This window comes from Schistocerca cancellata, chromosome 8, assembly GCF_023864275.1.
Source record: "Schistocerca cancellata isolate TAMUIC-IGC-003103 chromosome 8, iqSchCanc2.1, whole genome shotgun sequence".
NCBI lineage: Eukaryota > Metazoa > Arthropoda > Insecta > Orthoptera > Acrididae > Schistocerca > Schistocerca cancellata.
In genome coordinates, this window is record NC_064633.1 from 552375666 (window position 1) to 552393781 (window position 18116).

The window sequence follows — 18116 nt, forward strand, 5'->3', positions numbered from 1 at the left end:
CCAGGAATTCAGAAACAAACCCTGTCGTCCAGGACCGTGAGCCACAAAGAACGCAGATTCGCTACGATTTGGGGAAATTCACAGGCGATTATTGTGCTGAATGAGGCCTAAGTGCTGTTGTGTGCCAGTGAGACAGACGAGAACCGACATCATAGGGAAACCCCGTAAAAGCTGTTTGTGGCCATGGTGATGTAGCAGTGTTAAATATGGCGGACCTAAGATCGGCCATAAAGAGAAACATTTGTGAAAACTTTTTAACTATGTAGTAATTCAGGGAATGGAGCTACAGTAATTTTAATCTACCATCCTTCATAAATTTTCATGGCGATCCCAATAAAACTTGAATATTGATCATATCTATAATAGTTTAGGATTTGCTATTAAAGTGAAATTAACAAGTTTTGTAACAAAGATCTGAATGCTGAAATCTGAAGAGTTTGGTCGATCTTAACGATCGATATTTCATATAGAAGCGCATCACTAAAACGACAAATGTTGTAAATATCAACTCTGCAGCTTTTTTTTTTTAAAAGATATAGTAAATTTAGTTATTATTATTTTCACTTCAGCATCAGATCTTCATTTCCTCCATACAAAACACAATGAACGATGACAGCATCACACCTTATTGAATCATTAGGTAACAGAATATTTGTTGTAAATTTTAGTCCATAACAGTTACTTTTGTTCTTTATTTATTTATCAGAAAGCACATTGGTACGAGGCTACTGGCCGTGACATTGAAAGTTAAGAAGGAAATGGTATTGGTTTATGTAAAAGAATTTAACGTTTATTATGTAATGGATATTATTGTTACTTTATTTAGAACGTGAAAGTGGTTAAGCTTTGATTACTTAAACATGTCAAAATGTAAAATAATGTAGGATAAGCTGTAGCCTATCAGATGGACGGCTTCACGAAAGGGAAATGCCCTAGTCAGTTGAGCGAGTGTGTTCGGCGAGCGGGAAACGCGGCCGGGGACGGGCAGAGGGACAGTGCTGATGGAGACACGAAAGTGGACGGTCTGTCTTTAGGAAGCTAGGAAGTGAAACGACTTAGAAAATAGTGTGGTATGACGGGACTTAGTCTCTGAGCGGTGAGCAGCCGCGAGCCTGGAGTGAACTCTAACTTTTCGCATAGATAACGTATATTTCGAGATGAGATTGTGAATGATCGAACTGTGTCAAATGGATTTGCGCTCCAGTATAGTAGTAACTCTAAATACGACCACTTTCGCTACTAGTTTGCTTTATGAATAAACGTTATTCTCTCCAAATCGCAACTGTGTGGCCTACATCATTTATGGGTCGTTAATTTAGCTCCCGATATTATTATTAGCGTTGTTACATGTTATATTAACGTTGTATGTTTCATACAATTTCGCAGACATGCCATCAGCCAGACAGCTTAACCAAAGAGTCACAACTGTCTAATTTAGGGCGTGTATTGTGACACGTGCGGTTCAACCCCTAGACGATTTTGAGCCGACGCATTTCGACTAAGAGGAACCGCATGTGAGCGCGAACATTTTTGCGATGTGAGGTCGCATGTAACTTTGCCCTTCCTCCTCTTTTCAAATTTATGCAGCTGCAGTTGCACTCAAAACTTGCTATAGCGTTATCGCATCAAACAGATCTGTCCTAAGATTGCATTGTTTCATGAAGGACAGGATTTTTGCCAAGTGTACATTTCATCATTTATCACATCCCTTGTTATTCTACTACGCCATCACACACTCACTCTTTTTCTGGCTGGTATAAAAGATAACTTCATTAAACAACGTGACATTCATTAAGGGTATCAGCTTATGTAGCAATTCATTTTTCGCTTAAATTAGTATTAAAATTTCTGTTCTTGTCTGAAATTTCATTCATTCTTATTGACTTTACAAAAGATGCATTATTAATTTTCTTAGTCATTCGCACACTGATGATTTAGGTTCAATCATAGCTTTTCATTCCTTTTTAAAAGACCAATTGATGCCCACTGTCACTGCAAAATAATTCCTTAAAATTTAAGTCTTCTCTGTGTCGTAGCAAACTATCATTTGCTTAAGGAGAAGTTCAAGTAAGTACTACAACACACATATAAAATATTAATTCATTTTACTGTAACTTTTCAATACAGAATACTTAACTCAGATACACTCGCTGTCCACTAGAATCACAATATATTTTTATAACTATCGCTTCAGTCTGGAACCGCACGACCGCTTCCGTCGCAGGTTCGAATCCTGCCTCGGGCATGGATGTGTGCGATGTCCTTAGGTTAGTTACGTTTAAGTAGTTCTAAGTTCTAGGGGACTGTCGACGTCAGATGTTAAGTCCCATAGTGCTTAGAGCCATTTGAATCATTCTACTATAGCTGACTACAAGAAGAAATCTTTGTACATGACTAATACAGGGAGGCAGTCGCAATAAACATTAAAATTTTGGCGCACAGTTCTGACTAATGAACTAGTGCTGCCAGAGCTGATGGTGTTCTCTTAATCTATGATCACAGAGAGAGAGGCGAGCGGCGCTGCACTCTGACGTAAGCAGACATCCAACAGCTGTGGTGTATGGAACCCCTTGAGCAATTGTCTTCACCTATGTCTCTCATTCGTGGCTGTATTTGGCACCGACTGTACTGTCTTTAGCTTGTGGTCCCATTGTCAGGTACCAGCTGTAAAATGAGACCTCAGTCTTTGAACGACACCACAAACTCATTCATCGGTTTTACAAATATGTGCATTACGACATGGTAAAATGCCAAAATGTGCATAATAGTACATAGTTGCACAATGACACACATTGCACAAAAACTTGTACAACTCGAGACATATATAGTGCAAAATTCAACTTTACATGCAGAATTCACACTTTGTGTCACCGTCCATCAAAATTCTTTACAAATCAGTAAATAGAGATACAGAAGTAGTGTGGTCAAATATTAATTTACACACTTGTTCTCTGTATAGGTTCTTAGTTGAAAGACCAAGTCAAAAAATTAATTTTTATATTATGTATTCAAAATATTCAATTTTATGCTGATACTGTCACTCTGATCACAATTTACTGGTTATGAACTGTAGATAAAAACTGAAGGAATTGCAAAAAGGAGATGGGACCTGGATAAACTGGAAGAACCAGAGGTTGCAGAGAGTTTCAGAAAGAGCATTAGGGAAAGACTGACAAGAACAGGAGAAAGGAATGCAGTAGAAGAAGAATGAATAGCTCTGAGAGATGAAACAGGGTAAGGCAGCAGAGGAGCAAGTAGGTAGAAAGGCGAGTAGAAATCCTTGGATAACATAAAAGATATTGAATTTAATTGAGAAAAGGAGAAAATATAGAAATGCAGCAAATGAAGCAGTAGAGAAGGAATTCAAACATCTAAAAAATGAGATCGACAGGAAATGCAAAATGGCTAAGCAGAGATGGCTAGAGGACAAATGCAAGGATGTAGAGGCATATATCTCTAGGGGTAAGATAAATACTGCCTACATGAAAATTAAAGAGACTTTCGGAATAAAGAGAACCACCTGCATGAATATCAAGAGCTCAGATGGAGAACCAGTCCTGAGCACAGAAGGGAAAGCAGAAAGGTGGAAGGAGTATACCTAGGGTCTATACAAGGGCGAAGTACTTGAGGGCAATATTATGGAAACCGAAGAGGACTTAGATGAAGATGAATGGGAGATATGATACTGCGTGAAGAATCTGACAGAGGACTGAAAGACATAAGTCGAAACTAACCCCCGGGAGTAGACAACATTCCATTAGAACTACTTACAGCATCGGGACAGCTCACCATGACAAAACTCTACCATTTGGTGAGCAAGATGTATGACAGAGGTGAAATACCCTCAGACGTCAAGAAGAATATAATAATTGCAATCCCAAAGAAAGCAGGTGTTGACAGGTGTGAAATTTACCGAACTATCGGTTTAATAAGTCACGGCTTCAAAATACTAACACGAATTCTTTACAGACGAATGAAAAAACTTGTAGAAGTCGACGTCGGGGAAGATCACTTTGGATTCCGTATAAATGTTGGAGCACGCAAGGCAATACTGACCCTACGGCTTATCGTAGAAGATAGATTAAGGAAAGGCATACCTTCGTTTCTAGCTCTTGTAGACAGAGAAATTTTTGATAATGTTGATTTGAATGTTCTCTTGCAAAGTCTGTAGGTGGCAGGGGTAAAATACAGGGAGTGAAAGGCTATTTACAATTTGTGCAGAAATCAGATGGCAGTTATAAGAGTCGAGGGGCATGTAAGGGAAGTAGTGATTGAGAAAGGAGTGAGATAGTTTTGTAGCCTATGCCCGGTGTCATTCAATCTGCATATTGAGCAAACAGTAAAGGGAGCAAAAGAAAAATTGGAGGAGAAATTAAAATCTATGGAGAAGAAATAAAAACTTTGAGGTTGGCCGAGGACGTAGTAATCCTCTCAGAGACAGCAAAGGACTTGGAAGAGCAGTTGAAGGGAATGGACAGTGTCTTGAAAAGAAGATATAAGATGAACGTAAACAAGAGTAAAATGAGGATAGTGGAATGTATTCGAATTAAATCAGGTGACGCTAAGGGAATTAGATTAGGAAATGAGACACCTAAAGTATTATATGAGGGTTGCTATTTGGGGAGCAAAATAACTGATGATGGTCGAAGTAGAGAGGACTTAAAATGTAAACAAGCAATAGCATGGAAAGCGTTTCTGAAGAAGAGAAATTTGTTAACATCGAGTATAGATTTAAGTGTCAGAACGTCATTTCGGAATGTATTTGTATCGAGTGTAGCCATGTATGGAAGTGAAACATGGACGATAATCAGTTTAGACAAGAAGAGAACAGAAGCTTTCGAAATGTTGTGTGACAGAAGAATGCTGAGGATTGGAAGGGTAGATCAGGTATCTAATGAGGAGGTACTAAATAGAAATGAGGAGAAGAGGAATTTGTGGCACCACTTGACTAGAAGAAGGGATCGGTTGATAGGACACGTTCTGAGGCGTCAAGGGATCACTAATTTAGTACTGGAGGGAGACGTGGAGGCTAAAAATCGTAGAGCGAGACCAAGAGATGAATACACTAAGCTAATTCAGGAGAATGTTAGATTGCAATAGTTACTCGGAGATGAAGAAGCCTGCACAGGATAGAGTAGCATGGAGAACTTCATCAAACAAGTCTCTGGACTGAATACCACATCAACAATGATACTATCAGTCATTGATGTTTAGGTTGTGCAAACATTACATCTCAATATTTTTTTGTTCAAGACCTGCAGGTCAGTCTCTCTTACCCAAAATGAACACGTAATATACACTCCTGGAAATGGAAAAAAGAACACATTGACACCGGTGTGTCAGACCCACCATACTTGCTCCGGACACTGCGAGAGGGCTGTACAAGCAATGATCACACGCACGGCACAGCGGACACACTAGGAACCGCGGTGTTGGCCGTCGAATGGCGCTAGCTGCGCAGCATTTGTGCACCGCCGCCGTCAGTGTCAGCCAGTTTGCCGTGGCATACGGAGCTCCATCGCAGTCTTCAACACTGGTAGCATGCCGCGACAGCGTGGACGTGAACCGTGTGTGCAGTTGACGGACTTTGAGCGAGGGCGTATAGTGGGCATGCGGGAGGCCGGGTGGACGTACCGCCGAATTGCTTAACACGTGGGGCGTGAGGTCTCCACAGTACATCGATGTTGTCGCCAGTGCTCGGCGGAAGGTGCACGTGCCCGTCGACCTGGGACCGGACCGCAGCGACGCACGGATGCACGCCAAGACCGTAGGATCCTACGCAGTGCCGTAGGGGACCGCACCGCCACTTCCCAGCAAATTAGGGACACTGTTGCTCCTGGGGTATCGGCGAGGACCATTCGCAACCGTCTCCATGAAGCTGGGCTACGGTCCCGCACACCGTTAGGCCGTCTTCCGCTCACGCCCCAACATCGTGCAGCCCGCCTCCAGTGGTGGCACGACAGGCGTGAATGGAGGGACGAATGGAGACGTGTCGTCTTCAGCGATGAGAGTCGCTTCTGCCTTGGTGCCAATGATGGTCGTATGCGTGTTTGGCGCCGTGCAGGTGAGCGCCACAATCAGGACTGCATACGACCGAGGCACACAGGGCCAACACCCGGCATCATGGTGTGGGGAGCGATCTCCTACACTGGCCGTACACCACTTGTGATCGTCGAGGGGACACTGAATAGTGCACGGTACATACAAACCGTCATCGAACCCATCGTTCTACCATTCCTAGACCGGCAAGGGAACTTGCTGTTCCAACAGGACAATGCACGTCCGCATGTATCCCGTGCCACCCAACGTGCTCTAGAAGGTGTAAGTCAACTACCCTGGCCAGCAAGATCTCCGGATCTGTCCCCCATTGAGCATGTTTGGGATTGGATGAAGCGTCGTCTCACGCGGTCTGCACGTCCAGCACGAACGCTGGTCCAACTGAGGCGCCAGGTGGAAATGGCATGGCAAGCCGTTCCACAGGGCTACATCCAGCATCTCTACGATCGTCTCCATGGGAGAATAGCAGCCTGCATTGCTGCGAAAGGTGGATATACACTGTACTAGTGCCGACATTGCGCATGCTCTGTTGCCTGTGTCTATGTGCCTGTGGTTCTGTCAGTGTGATCATGTGATGTATCTGACCCCAGGAATGTGTCAAGAAAGTTTCCCCTTCCTGGGACAATGAATTCACGGTGTTCTTATTTCAATTTCCAGGAGTGTATTTTATTAACTATCATTAAAATGTCACCTAAAGAAAACAGACTCAAAACATTATCTTCGGTTTTAGGCACTGAATTATTTCATCACACGATGTCGATGTAGTCAATGGATTGGTACGAAAAATGCGGAGTTAGACTTTGATTTGAAGGTTCACGAATGTAACTCATCATGGCATGTTAACATTGATTTAATGAGAAATTGGAATGGTTGATGTGCAAGACTGTTCTCCACACACATTTTCTCCCTACTCTCTCTGTTGCACACACACATATGATTTTCACAGTGCTGGTTCAAAAACGGCTCTGGGCACTATGGGACTTAACATCTGAGGTCATCAGTCCTCTAGACTCAGAACTACTTAAACCTAACTAACCTAAGGACATCACACACATCCATGCCAGAGGCAGGATTCGAACCTGCGACTGTAGCGGTTGCGCGGTTCCAGACTGAAGCGCCTAGAACCGCTCGGACACAGCGGCCGGCCACAGTGCTGGTGATCATAATGTGTCTTAAAAGAGTTGAAGTTCATCAAGTTCTTGACTTGATCACAGCTGTTCACGTTTTTTTTTTTTTTTTATACTTTTGGGAAGAGAGTCATACAATGTGGCGTCATACGATGCATTTAAATTGAGTGGTTTAGTTCCTTTTCACTCGCCCAACATCCTGAATCGAGGGAATGTAGGCTTTCTCGGCGAATCTCGATGATGATGTGTTCTCGGGTTATCAGCCGAGTCCAGGCGTTGTTCTGGAGCAGTGTTTCGACATTCCTTCATTGGTCATTGGGGTAATTCATCAAGCCAAGCTGAAGTTTTCCGGGCACAAAAACGTGCAGTAAGAATTATATGTGGTGTGAACTCAAGAACATCCTGCAGAAGCCTGTTTAGGGAACTAGGGCTACTAACTACAGCTTCCCAATATATTTTTTCCTTAATGAAATTTTTCATTAAAAATATATCACTTTTTCAAACCAACAGCTCAATTCATGGAATCAATACTAGAAATAAGAATAATCTTCACAAGGGTTTAAAGTCACTTAGTCTTGTACAAAAAGGTGGGCATTATTCAGGAACACACATTTTCAATAACTTGCCAGCAGCCATAAAAAGCTTAACAACCAATGAAATTCAGTTTAAGAGAAGCCTAAAGGATTTATTGGTGGCCAACTCCTTCTACTCCATTGATGAATTTCTTAGTAAAACCAACTGATTTGTATATAAGTACAACATAACTTCTGCACAATTTCAGTGCAGTAATGTGTTCACTGAAAATTTGTGTGTCTGTGTCTGTGTGTGTGTGTGTGTGTGTGTGTGTGGTAAGTATAATCTAACTTCTGCACCATTTCAGTGCAGTAATGTGTTCATTGTAAATAAGTATTACAGTACTTGTATTACATTTTTATTACCTTATAAATAAATAAATAAACTTTTTTATTTTAAATTCAGTGCATTAGTATTTGTAAAATGACTCTTAGTGTTCATTAAAAAATGACGATCACTCCACTTGGGACCTGTGGAATGGTACATTAGCTTATTTGTTTTAATTGTAAATATTTGTCATGTATTGTTGTTTTTCTGACATGTTCCACATCCTGGAGGACCTCCTCACTACGGATCAATTGGAATGAAAGTAAATCTAATCTAATCTAATCTAGTCAGAAGGTGAGAGACCCGAGCTGTAGGTCGGATAAGAACGAACAGTTCAGTGAACTTCTGTGAGCTCCACTCGGGTACGCAGACCTGTGTGGGGCCTCGTTTTATCACGCAGAAGGAGAAATTCGTTTGCTTCCTTGGGGGCGACAAACATTCTGAAGTCTCTTCTTCCACTCCCTGAGGGTAGCGCAGCAGTGAGCACTGGCCAGCATGCGGGAAATCGGACAGATCTGTGCGACCTCGTTGCGATGGCGGCAGACGCCTCGCCTAACGACTCACCGCACTTTCGTTCACGGCCAGGTCTCCGTAGACATTCTGTAAGCGCCTGTGGATATCCGTGCTGCTCTAGTTTTCCGCCAAAAAGAAACGCGATAACACCTCTCTGATTGGAAAGCACATCCGTTGCAGATGTCTTTTTGAAGGTTACATCTAGCGCCGCCACCAATCGGAACTTCATGAGACTAGAAGGGCTAAGGCGTGAATATTCCACGGTGTGACGAAACAGATTCCTCATTTTTAACCGAAACTGGTGGAGAAAAAAAATATTTTGTATTACGAGGGCAGTTCAATAAATAATGCAACACATTTTTTTTCTGAAACAGGGGTTGTTTTTATTCAGCATTGAAATACACCAGGTTATTCCCCAATCTTTTAGCTACACAACACTATTTTTCAACGTAATCTCCATTCAATGCTACGGCCTTACGCCACCTTGAAATGAGGGCCTGTATGCCTGCACGGTACCATTCTACTGGTCGATGTCGGAGCCAACGTCGTACTGCATCAATAACTTCTTCATCATCCGCGTAGTGCCTCCCACGGATTGCGTCCTTCATTGGGCCAAACATATGGAAATCCGACGGTGCGAGATCGGGGCTGTAGGGTGCATGAGGAAGAACAGTCCACTGAAGTTTTGTGAGCTCCTCTCGGGTGCGAAGACTTGTGTGAGGTCTTGCGTTGTCAAGAAGAAGGAGAAGTTCGTTCAGATTTTTGTGCCTATGAACACGCTGAAGTCGTTTCTTCAATTTCTGAAGAGTAGCACAATTCACTTCAGAGTTGATCCTTTGACCATGGGGAAGGACATCGAACAGAATAACCCCTTCAGCGTCCCAGAAGACTGTAACCATGACTTTACCGGCTGAGGGTATGGCTTTAAACTTTTTCTTGGTAGGGGAGTGGGTGTGGCGCCACTCCATTGATTGCCGTTTTGTTTCAGGTTCGAAGTGATGAACCCATGTTTCATCGTCTGTAACAATCTTTGACAAGAAATTGTCACCCTCAGCCACATGACGAGCAAGCAATTCCGTACAGATGGTTCTCCTTTGCTCTTTATGGTGTTCGGTTAGACAATGAGGGACCCAGCGGGAACAAACCTTTGAATATCCCAACTGGTGAACAATTGTGACAGCACTACCAACAGAGATGTCAAGTTGAGCACTGAGTTGTTTGATGGTGATCCGTCGATCATCTCGAACGAGTGTGTTCGCAAGCTCCGCCATTGCAGGAGTCACAGCTGTGCACGGCCGGCCCGCACGCGGGAGATCAGACAGTCTTGCTTGACCTTGCGGCGATGATGACACACGCTTTGCCCAACGACTCACAGTGCTTTTGTCCACTGCCAGATCACCGTAGACATTCTGCAAGCGCCTATGAATATCTGAGATGCCCTGGTTTTCCGCCAAAAGAAACTCGATCACTGCCCGTTGTTTGCAACGCACATCCGTTACAGACGCCATTTTAACAGCTCCGTACAGCGCTGCCACCTGTCGGAAGTCAATGAAACTATACGAGACGAAGCGGGAATGTTTGAAAATATTCCACAAGAAATTTCCGGTTTTTTCAACCAAAATTGGCCGAGAAAAAAAAGTGTTGCATTACTTACTGAACTGCCCTCGTACATGTTGAACACACCTGGCAGGCACACTCTGTGTGTTGATGTTTTCTTGACACATATTTTAGATATGGAAAAACTGCAAACTACACTTTCTATGTATTTTTACTAAAAATTGATTCCTTCTATACATGGCGCCAATTTACAGAAAGTTCAGGTCTGGGGGTATTTTTGAGCACGGTCAAGATGGCGGCTACATACTGATAGGGTGTCACCTATTAACGCCAGCTAAAATACTTGGCTATTTTCGGCTGTTTCATTTTAATGGCAGATAAAACAGTGAGCTCTCATTGCCACAGCAAAATGTATGTGGTATGGTGTGTGTGTGTGTGTGTGTGTGTGTGTGTGTGTGTGTGTGATGAGGCAGAATTTGCCGTGTGTCAGGTTACTGCTGACACAGAACCTCAACATTGCATCTTGGCAAGCCGTATGTGTGACGTCATTTGAAAGGGGGCGTGACTTTTCATGTCATGCGATTTCAGTCAGTGACCTCTAGTAACATGTTGCAAATGCAAATAAAGTGTTTCACAATGCATATATCTATACTGCCGTAGCGAACTGTGGCTAATATCGTGGCAGAGTATAAAGCCTCTGCAGCTGCAAGTTTTTCACACCTACATGTTTCCATATCAACTCAATGCCGCTCCCATTTCCAACTGTAGTGGGTACTTATCATTGAGACTGGACCGTGGATCAATGGAAATGTTTTTTTTTTTTTTTTTTGTTACTCGAGATCAATGGTTGTGGCCGGAGATGCCATCATCCAGGCGAATGGCTGCTCAAAACGTGCGCTGCAACGCGGACGTAGGCCAGTGTGGGCAGTATCGTGCATGACTTCCACCTTAGTTTTCATGGGACCTGTGGTGGTAACAGATGGCACCATGACCGTTGTGTGTCTGCTTGAACTTAGCTGCAGACCATCTGCATCCACTCACGCTTCATATCTCCCCCCACGACGATGGCATTTTCCAGAAAGACAACTGTCTGTGAGACAAGGTCATAATCGTGCTATCGAGCTACAGTAGTTCGAGTAGCTTGATAGTGATCACACGTTAATGTCACGGTCAGTAAATTCACCGGGTCCGAACGCGAAACAACAGACAGCTTGTGCCACGTGCCTCTGAAAACCTGCCAAGGATTTGTTGAGTCTACGGGACACAGTGTCGTTGCTGTATTGCGTTCCGAATGTAGACCACCGACCAACGGGATGTTAGGCAGGTGTTCATGACATACTCTAAGGAAAAAAAAGGGAAAGGCGCACCACGAAGGAATTATCCGAATGGGACAGAAATCAGTAGATCTGACGTACATGTACAGACAAACAAATGAATACAGTTTCGGAAAAATTAGATGAATTATTCAGGAGAAAGAACCTCACAAATTGGGCACTTCTTAACGCAATGGTCCACATCTGGCCCTTACGTAAACAGTTATTGGAGTTGGCATTGTTTGATGTCCTCCTGAGGGACATCATGACAATTCGTGTCCAAATGGCGCGTTAGATCGTCCAAGTCCCGAGCTGGTTGGTGTGCCCTGCCCTCAATGCTCAAAACGTTCTCAATTCCGGAGAGATCTGTTGACCTTGCCGATCGTGCTATGGTTTGGCAAGAACAAAGATAAGCATTAGAAACTCTCACCGTCTGCGGGCAGGTCTTATCTTGCTGAAATGTAAGCTCAGGATGGCTTGCCACGAAGGAAAACAAAATGAAGCGAAGAATATCATCGATGTACCGCTGCGCTATAAGGGTACCAACCAAAAAGTCTTGCTGTGAATTGAAATGGCACCCCAGACCCGCACTCCTGGTTGTCGGTCCGAATGGCGGGTGATAGGTTTGTATCCCACCGGTGTCAGGGGAGTCTCTAGAAATGTCTTTGCTGGTCATCAGAGCTCAGTTCAATGCAGGACTCATCACTGAAGACAGTTGTACCCCATTCAGCGAGATTCCAGGCCTCAACGATCAGCATAGACATGTCTGGAGACCTACCAGACGGCGGTGAGATACCAACCTGGCAGTCGCGCGCCGTATGGCCAGACAGTGGTGATGATCTGGGGTGACATTTCATCTCATAGCAGGACATCTTTGTTTATCATCCGTGGCATCCATACAGCACAGTGGTACGTCATGACAAGCCATCCTGTGCCTACTTTTCAGCGTCTACCCGCATATGGTGAGAGTTTCTACTGCTTGTATTTGTGCTTGCCAATCCTTTCGTTGACCAGAAAAGTCCCCGGATCTCTCCCCAGTTGAGAATTTAAGGAGCACTAAGGGCAGGGACACCCAACCAGATAGGGATTTTGACAACCTAACGCACCAAGTGTATTGAATTTAGCATGACATGCACCAGGGGGACACCCAAGAACTCTGTCAATCAGTTCCATTCCGAGTAACTGCTTGCACAATGCCCAGAGATGGAACAACGGCTTATTGACTTGCTCATTTTGTGAAGCTCTTTTTCTTGAATAAACCTTTCAATTTTACTGAAATTTTAATCAAGATGTAGATGTATATCACATCTACCGATCTCCATTCCTTTCGGATAATTCCTTCGTGACGCGTCGTTTTTGTCTTAGGGTGTATTTTTGGCCCATAAGTGTAGTAAAAATGTAAATGTCGTGTGAGTAGCTCCTCCCGTCGGGTAGACCGTTCGCCTGGTGCAAGTCTTTTGATTTGACGCCACTTCGGCGACTTGCGCGTCGACGGGGATGAAATGATAATGATTAGGACAACACAACACCCAGTCGCTGAGCGGAGAAAATCTCCGACCCAGCCGGGAAACGAACCCGGGCCTTTAGGATTGACATTCTGTCGCGCTGACCACTCAGCTACCGGGGGCGGACATATGTGTAGTTCTTATGTACAACAAACTGGGACTTGTCTACACAACAGCAGAATATGCCGCACCGGTATGGCTAAACAGTAAACACACAGGCTTGATCGATGCTCAACTAAACTACACAATGAGGATGATATCAGGAACAATAAAGCCAACGCCTTTACACTGGCTACCTATACTGAGCAACATTCTCCCACCGGACCTGCGCAGAGAGAACGCTCTCTTACGCGAGTATGGAAAAGTGCTGAACAACGAGAAACTGCCAATCCATAAGGATGTTCCCGCCCTGGAGATGAACAGATAGCGCTCCAGATACCCCTCTTTAAAAAAGGCAAAAAATACGCACCCTCTCAACCCGGATTATGGCAACCTCTGAAAAACGCGGTGGAGAGAATCTGTGCCCCAAAACCTGCAGAATATGCCATGTATCAATGTCCAACCACCAGGATTCAATTTGCCAAGGAAAACTTGGACGACCTTGAATCGAATTCGGACAAATAACGGCAGATGTGCAGACAGCCTCCACAGGTGGGGTAAAATCACCTCCCCGAGATGTGACTGCGGTGCGGACCGGCAGACGATTCGTCACATCGTGGAAGATTGCCCTCTGAGACGTTTTGCAGGAGACCCCAATGAGTTTCTGACAGCGACTGAAAGTGCAATAGACTATGTCACAAATCTGGATGTTTGTTTGTGAACTTTTGCTTGTTATATACACTATTTTAAATACTTTTATATCTACAACTATATGTTATACGCTGTGACTACTCTTTATTTATGTGTCTTATGATTTTTATGTCTTTTTTTTATATGATGTGTTACATGCCATAAGCTAAATAAAAATAAAATAAATAAACCACCAGGTAGACCGTACATATTCACAAGGGTTAATCGAAATTTATTTCCATCTGCACTGAAACATTTGCTCTCGGTTTCATTCTACACCGTTTCGAGACTTCATTCGCCCCCCATTCGTGTTCATATAAAAATTTAATTGGCGTTTCACACTTCAGATAATCATTACGTGTGTTATCTGTTGACGGCTTAGCTAGGGATCATTGTGTATGTACACAAAAAACTAAACTGAACTCCGTCCGAAGAGGCCATGAGGGCCCGACGGTACCGACCAGCCGCCGTGTCCTCCGCAGCCCACAGGCATCACTGGACGCGATTATGGAGGCGCGTGTGGTCAGCACGCCACTCTCCCGGCCGTTGTCAGTTTTCGTGACCGGAGCCGCTAATCCTCAATCAAGTAGCTCCTCAGTTTGCCTCACAAGGGCTGAGTGCACCCCGCTTGCCAACAGCGCTGCATAGACCAGATGGTCACCCATCCAAGTGCTAGCCCAGCCCGACAGCGATTAACTTCGGTGATCTGACGGGAACCGATGTTACCACTGCTGCAAGGCCGTTGGCTGTGTGTGTACACAGCACGCAGGAAACCAATCACAGGCGGCTCCACCACATTCACGTAGAGGTTAAATACGGACACCGCACAGTAAAACAGGAGACACCACACAAATACCGCGTAACACGTCTGTAGACCTGATAAAGGCTTCAGTTCGGCGATGGAAACTTTCCACAGCCTTCTTCATGTACACCATATTCAACAGTCGCTGACTGATTAACAGATCACTCAGTGAAACCAGATTGATGGAATGTTGATTGCTACGTCCAACCCGCTGTTCTAGATAGTTCATGTATTTTCATTGTACTTCAAGAAGAATAAATAAATACCTTGAGCATTGCCGATTGCAATGTAAATTTGTCCACCACAATAAAACATTTGGAATGCGTAGTGTCCTGAAACGAAGATATTAAATGAACACGATCAAAAGTAATATAAGAGTAATATTATATAGCTGAACAAAATCAGGTGATGCTGAAGTAATTCCATTACGAAATGAGACACTGAAAGTAGTTGCTCCTTTTTGCTGTTTTCGAAAAATTTGCTGTTGACAGTGCTAACAACAAAACGAGATTTAAGGTAAAGACTAATAATATCAAGAAAATAATTTCTCAAAAACATAAATCTGTTAACATCTATTGTAAATATAGGTGTTAGAGAGTCTTTTCTGAAAATATTTGCCTGAGTAAATCTATTATTAAAGGAATCTTGGACAATAAGAGGTAGAGACAAAACGAGGAGAGAATCTTTTGCAATATGTTGTTACAGAGAAATGTTGAGAATTAGAGAGATAGGTCAAGTAACTGATAAAAGGTACTGCACCGGGCTGGGGAGAAAAGAACAGTATGGCAAAATGTAACTAAAAGAAGGAATCGATTCGTAGGACAGATCATCAAGGCATCTCAAAACAGTTTATTTTGTAATTTAAGTATTGCTCGGTAAAAATGGAAGTGGGTGATCAAGTCTTAACTGCAGCAAGCAAATTCAAATAGATGTAAGTAGCAGTAGTCATCCAGAGATGAAGAGACGTACATAGCATAGCCGAGTGTGGAAACCTGCATCAAACCAGTCTTCAGACTGAAGACCACAATAACAATTACGTGTAAGGTGTAAAAATATACCAGAAGCTTCGGACAATGTAAACCCAACCAATTATATAAGAGTTAAAAGAGCATCAAGTAGGTAATAAATATAAAGAAAATCGGGTTACTTTTGTTCCAGATGGATTGGACTTACCGGACGGAACCAGAAAATCAAACTTGCCTGGCGCAGGTGAATGGAAGATGTGCTTGGCCACGAGGCAAAGGTCTCGGTGGTACCAGCTCAATCAATGGCATGATGTACATCAGAGGCAACCAGCAGGACTATGAAGGCTGGGCAGCGCTCGGCAATGATGGGTGGTCCTACCGGGAGGTACTGCCCTTCTTCAAGAAACTGGAGGCCTTTGATGAGGAAGAACTGAAGAAAAGGCCGCTCATGGCAGGTGTACACGGGCGCAGTGGACCTATTTACGTCACGAAACTGGAGCGCCTAGATCCGGCGTTTGAGACACTAGACGCTGCTGCCAAAGAACTAGGCTACAAAATTATTGAGGACTACAGCGCCGAGCCCCTTGTGGGGTTTGGGGATATACACTGCTCCATCAAGAATGGTACGAGGTGGAGCACAGCTCGTGGATACCTGACGCCAGTGACACAGAGGTCGAACCTGCATGTCCTGAAGTTTGCATACGTAACCAAGGTTCTGATTCGGGAAAAGGACCAGGCAGCATATGGCGTACAGTTTTTGAAAGATGGTACTATCAAGGAAGTTGGAGCAAGAAAGGAAGTAATACTGTCAGCAGGAGTTATTAACACACCTCACATACTGATGCATTCTGGAATTGGGCCAAAAGCCCACTTGGATAAGGTTGGTGTAAGAGTGCTGAAGGATCTCAGAGTTGGTTACAACCTTCAGGACCATCTGGCATACATTGGACTATATTACAGAAGGCAAAAGTTGGTGGGAACAAGACCTGAAGAGGATTTATTCAAATATTTGATGAACAAGACGGGCCCTCTTTCAACCATACGGCTTTTTTCTTACACAGGGTTCACAGTGACAGATAAAGCGCCGCCAACGCTTCCTGGTATCGATCCAACTGACTACCCTGACATACAGCTCCTCTTCGTCCTTGCTCAAAGCAACACTGCAAGCCTCGTTGCCAAAGCTTTCAATTTGAATGACGAAGTGACCGGCACCCTGAAGAAACTTGTTGAAAACGAGGACGTGATATTAGTTTCGGTGACATTATTAGCACCTAGGAGCCGCGGCCGCGTCAAGCTGAGGACTGCCGACCCGATGGACCTGCCACTCATCTACCCCGGCTACCTTGGAGACCCTGGCGACTTCGACAATCTACTGGCTGGCGTGGAAATAGCCCACAGGCTGGGCTCAACAGAGGCAATGCAGAAAGCTGGTTACTCTGTAGAGGACATCCCTCTGAAGAACTGCAGCCGCTCGTCGCTGCTGAAACACGACTACTGGCGATGCGCCGTGCCGTACCTAACCAGCACGCTGTTTCACCCGGTGGGCACCGCCAAAATGGGACCCTCTGCAGACGCTGACGCGGTCGTTGACCCGTGGCTGCGAGTCCGTGGAGTGCGCAATCTGCGTGTAGCTGACGCGTCCGTCATGCCAGTCATCGTTCGCTGCAACACCAACGTCGCCTCCATCATGATCGGCGAGAAGTGTGCGCATGTGGTGACCGAAGAGTGGCGGCATCTTTCTTAGCGTTGGACAAACAGAGCGAGAAGAGCACATCCTCAAGTGCGAGGAAGACAAAGGCGGTTCCGCCAAGAACAGTTGAATACTAGGTCAGATCTAGTTTTACTGTAATTTTACCTGGAAAGCATACATTTATCGCAACTTCCCACACTACAAAATACATATTCTCAGCCAGAGCGCTATCATGATCAACGTCAATTATTAAACTACTTATGATTTATTTCCCTGCGCTGCTTCATGAGTCACTATGCCATAAGTGTGGTACATGGAGGAGTGACGATTACATTCACTCATGGCTAAAAAAGACACTCATAATTTGCTGTTTTGTTCTGTTGGCGTGGTCTTTATAAGCAGTTATGGAGAGAATGCTCAGCTGTTTTAACGGCAGGAAAGGTGGGAAGCCACCTCCATGGCAGCATCAGTCAATTTCCATACTATGAAACAATGTCAGATTAAGAATATTGGATTAAAGGTTATTATGTAAAGTGATGTTGAGAGGAGAGGACCATAATGGAGCACTCACACACACACACACACACACACACGCGCGCGCACAATGTAACAGGTATACGTGCATATATTTTTGTGTGTGGTACCTTAATGAGTACACACATTAGTGCGTTGCTTGTTTTTTATGTGTTGAACAATGTTCCCACAAACTTTATGACCTGATGTTTTCTGCATGGTCGTAAGTGCATGCCTAAGTGGGCTATGCCTGTCGGTAGAGACTAACCGTGTTGAGTTCACGCGTCCACATTTGGGCATCTGACGAGTTGCCCAGTGGAAAGTAAGCATTAAAGGTGAAACGTCCACTTAGAACAATTTATATACGACTGTGCTTAAACTGACA

The 18116-nt window shown here is 44.1% G+C and overlaps 1 protein-coding gene across 1 annotated transcript in view; it reads left to right on the forward strand.

The window, feature by feature from the left end:
* The window catches only part of LOC126095681 (glucose dehydrogenase [FAD, quinone]-like), a 47019-nt gene extending 29747 nt beyond the window's left edge, over positions 1 to 17272 (forward strand). Inside the window, exon 2 of the mRNA XM_049910437.1 lies at positions 15722 to 17272. Coding sequence (XP_049766394.1) covers positions 15722 to 17272 — 1551 coding nt within the window. The remainder of the gene's footprint in view (positions 1 to 15721) is intronic.
* Positions 17273 to 18116: the final 844 nt, after the last annotated feature.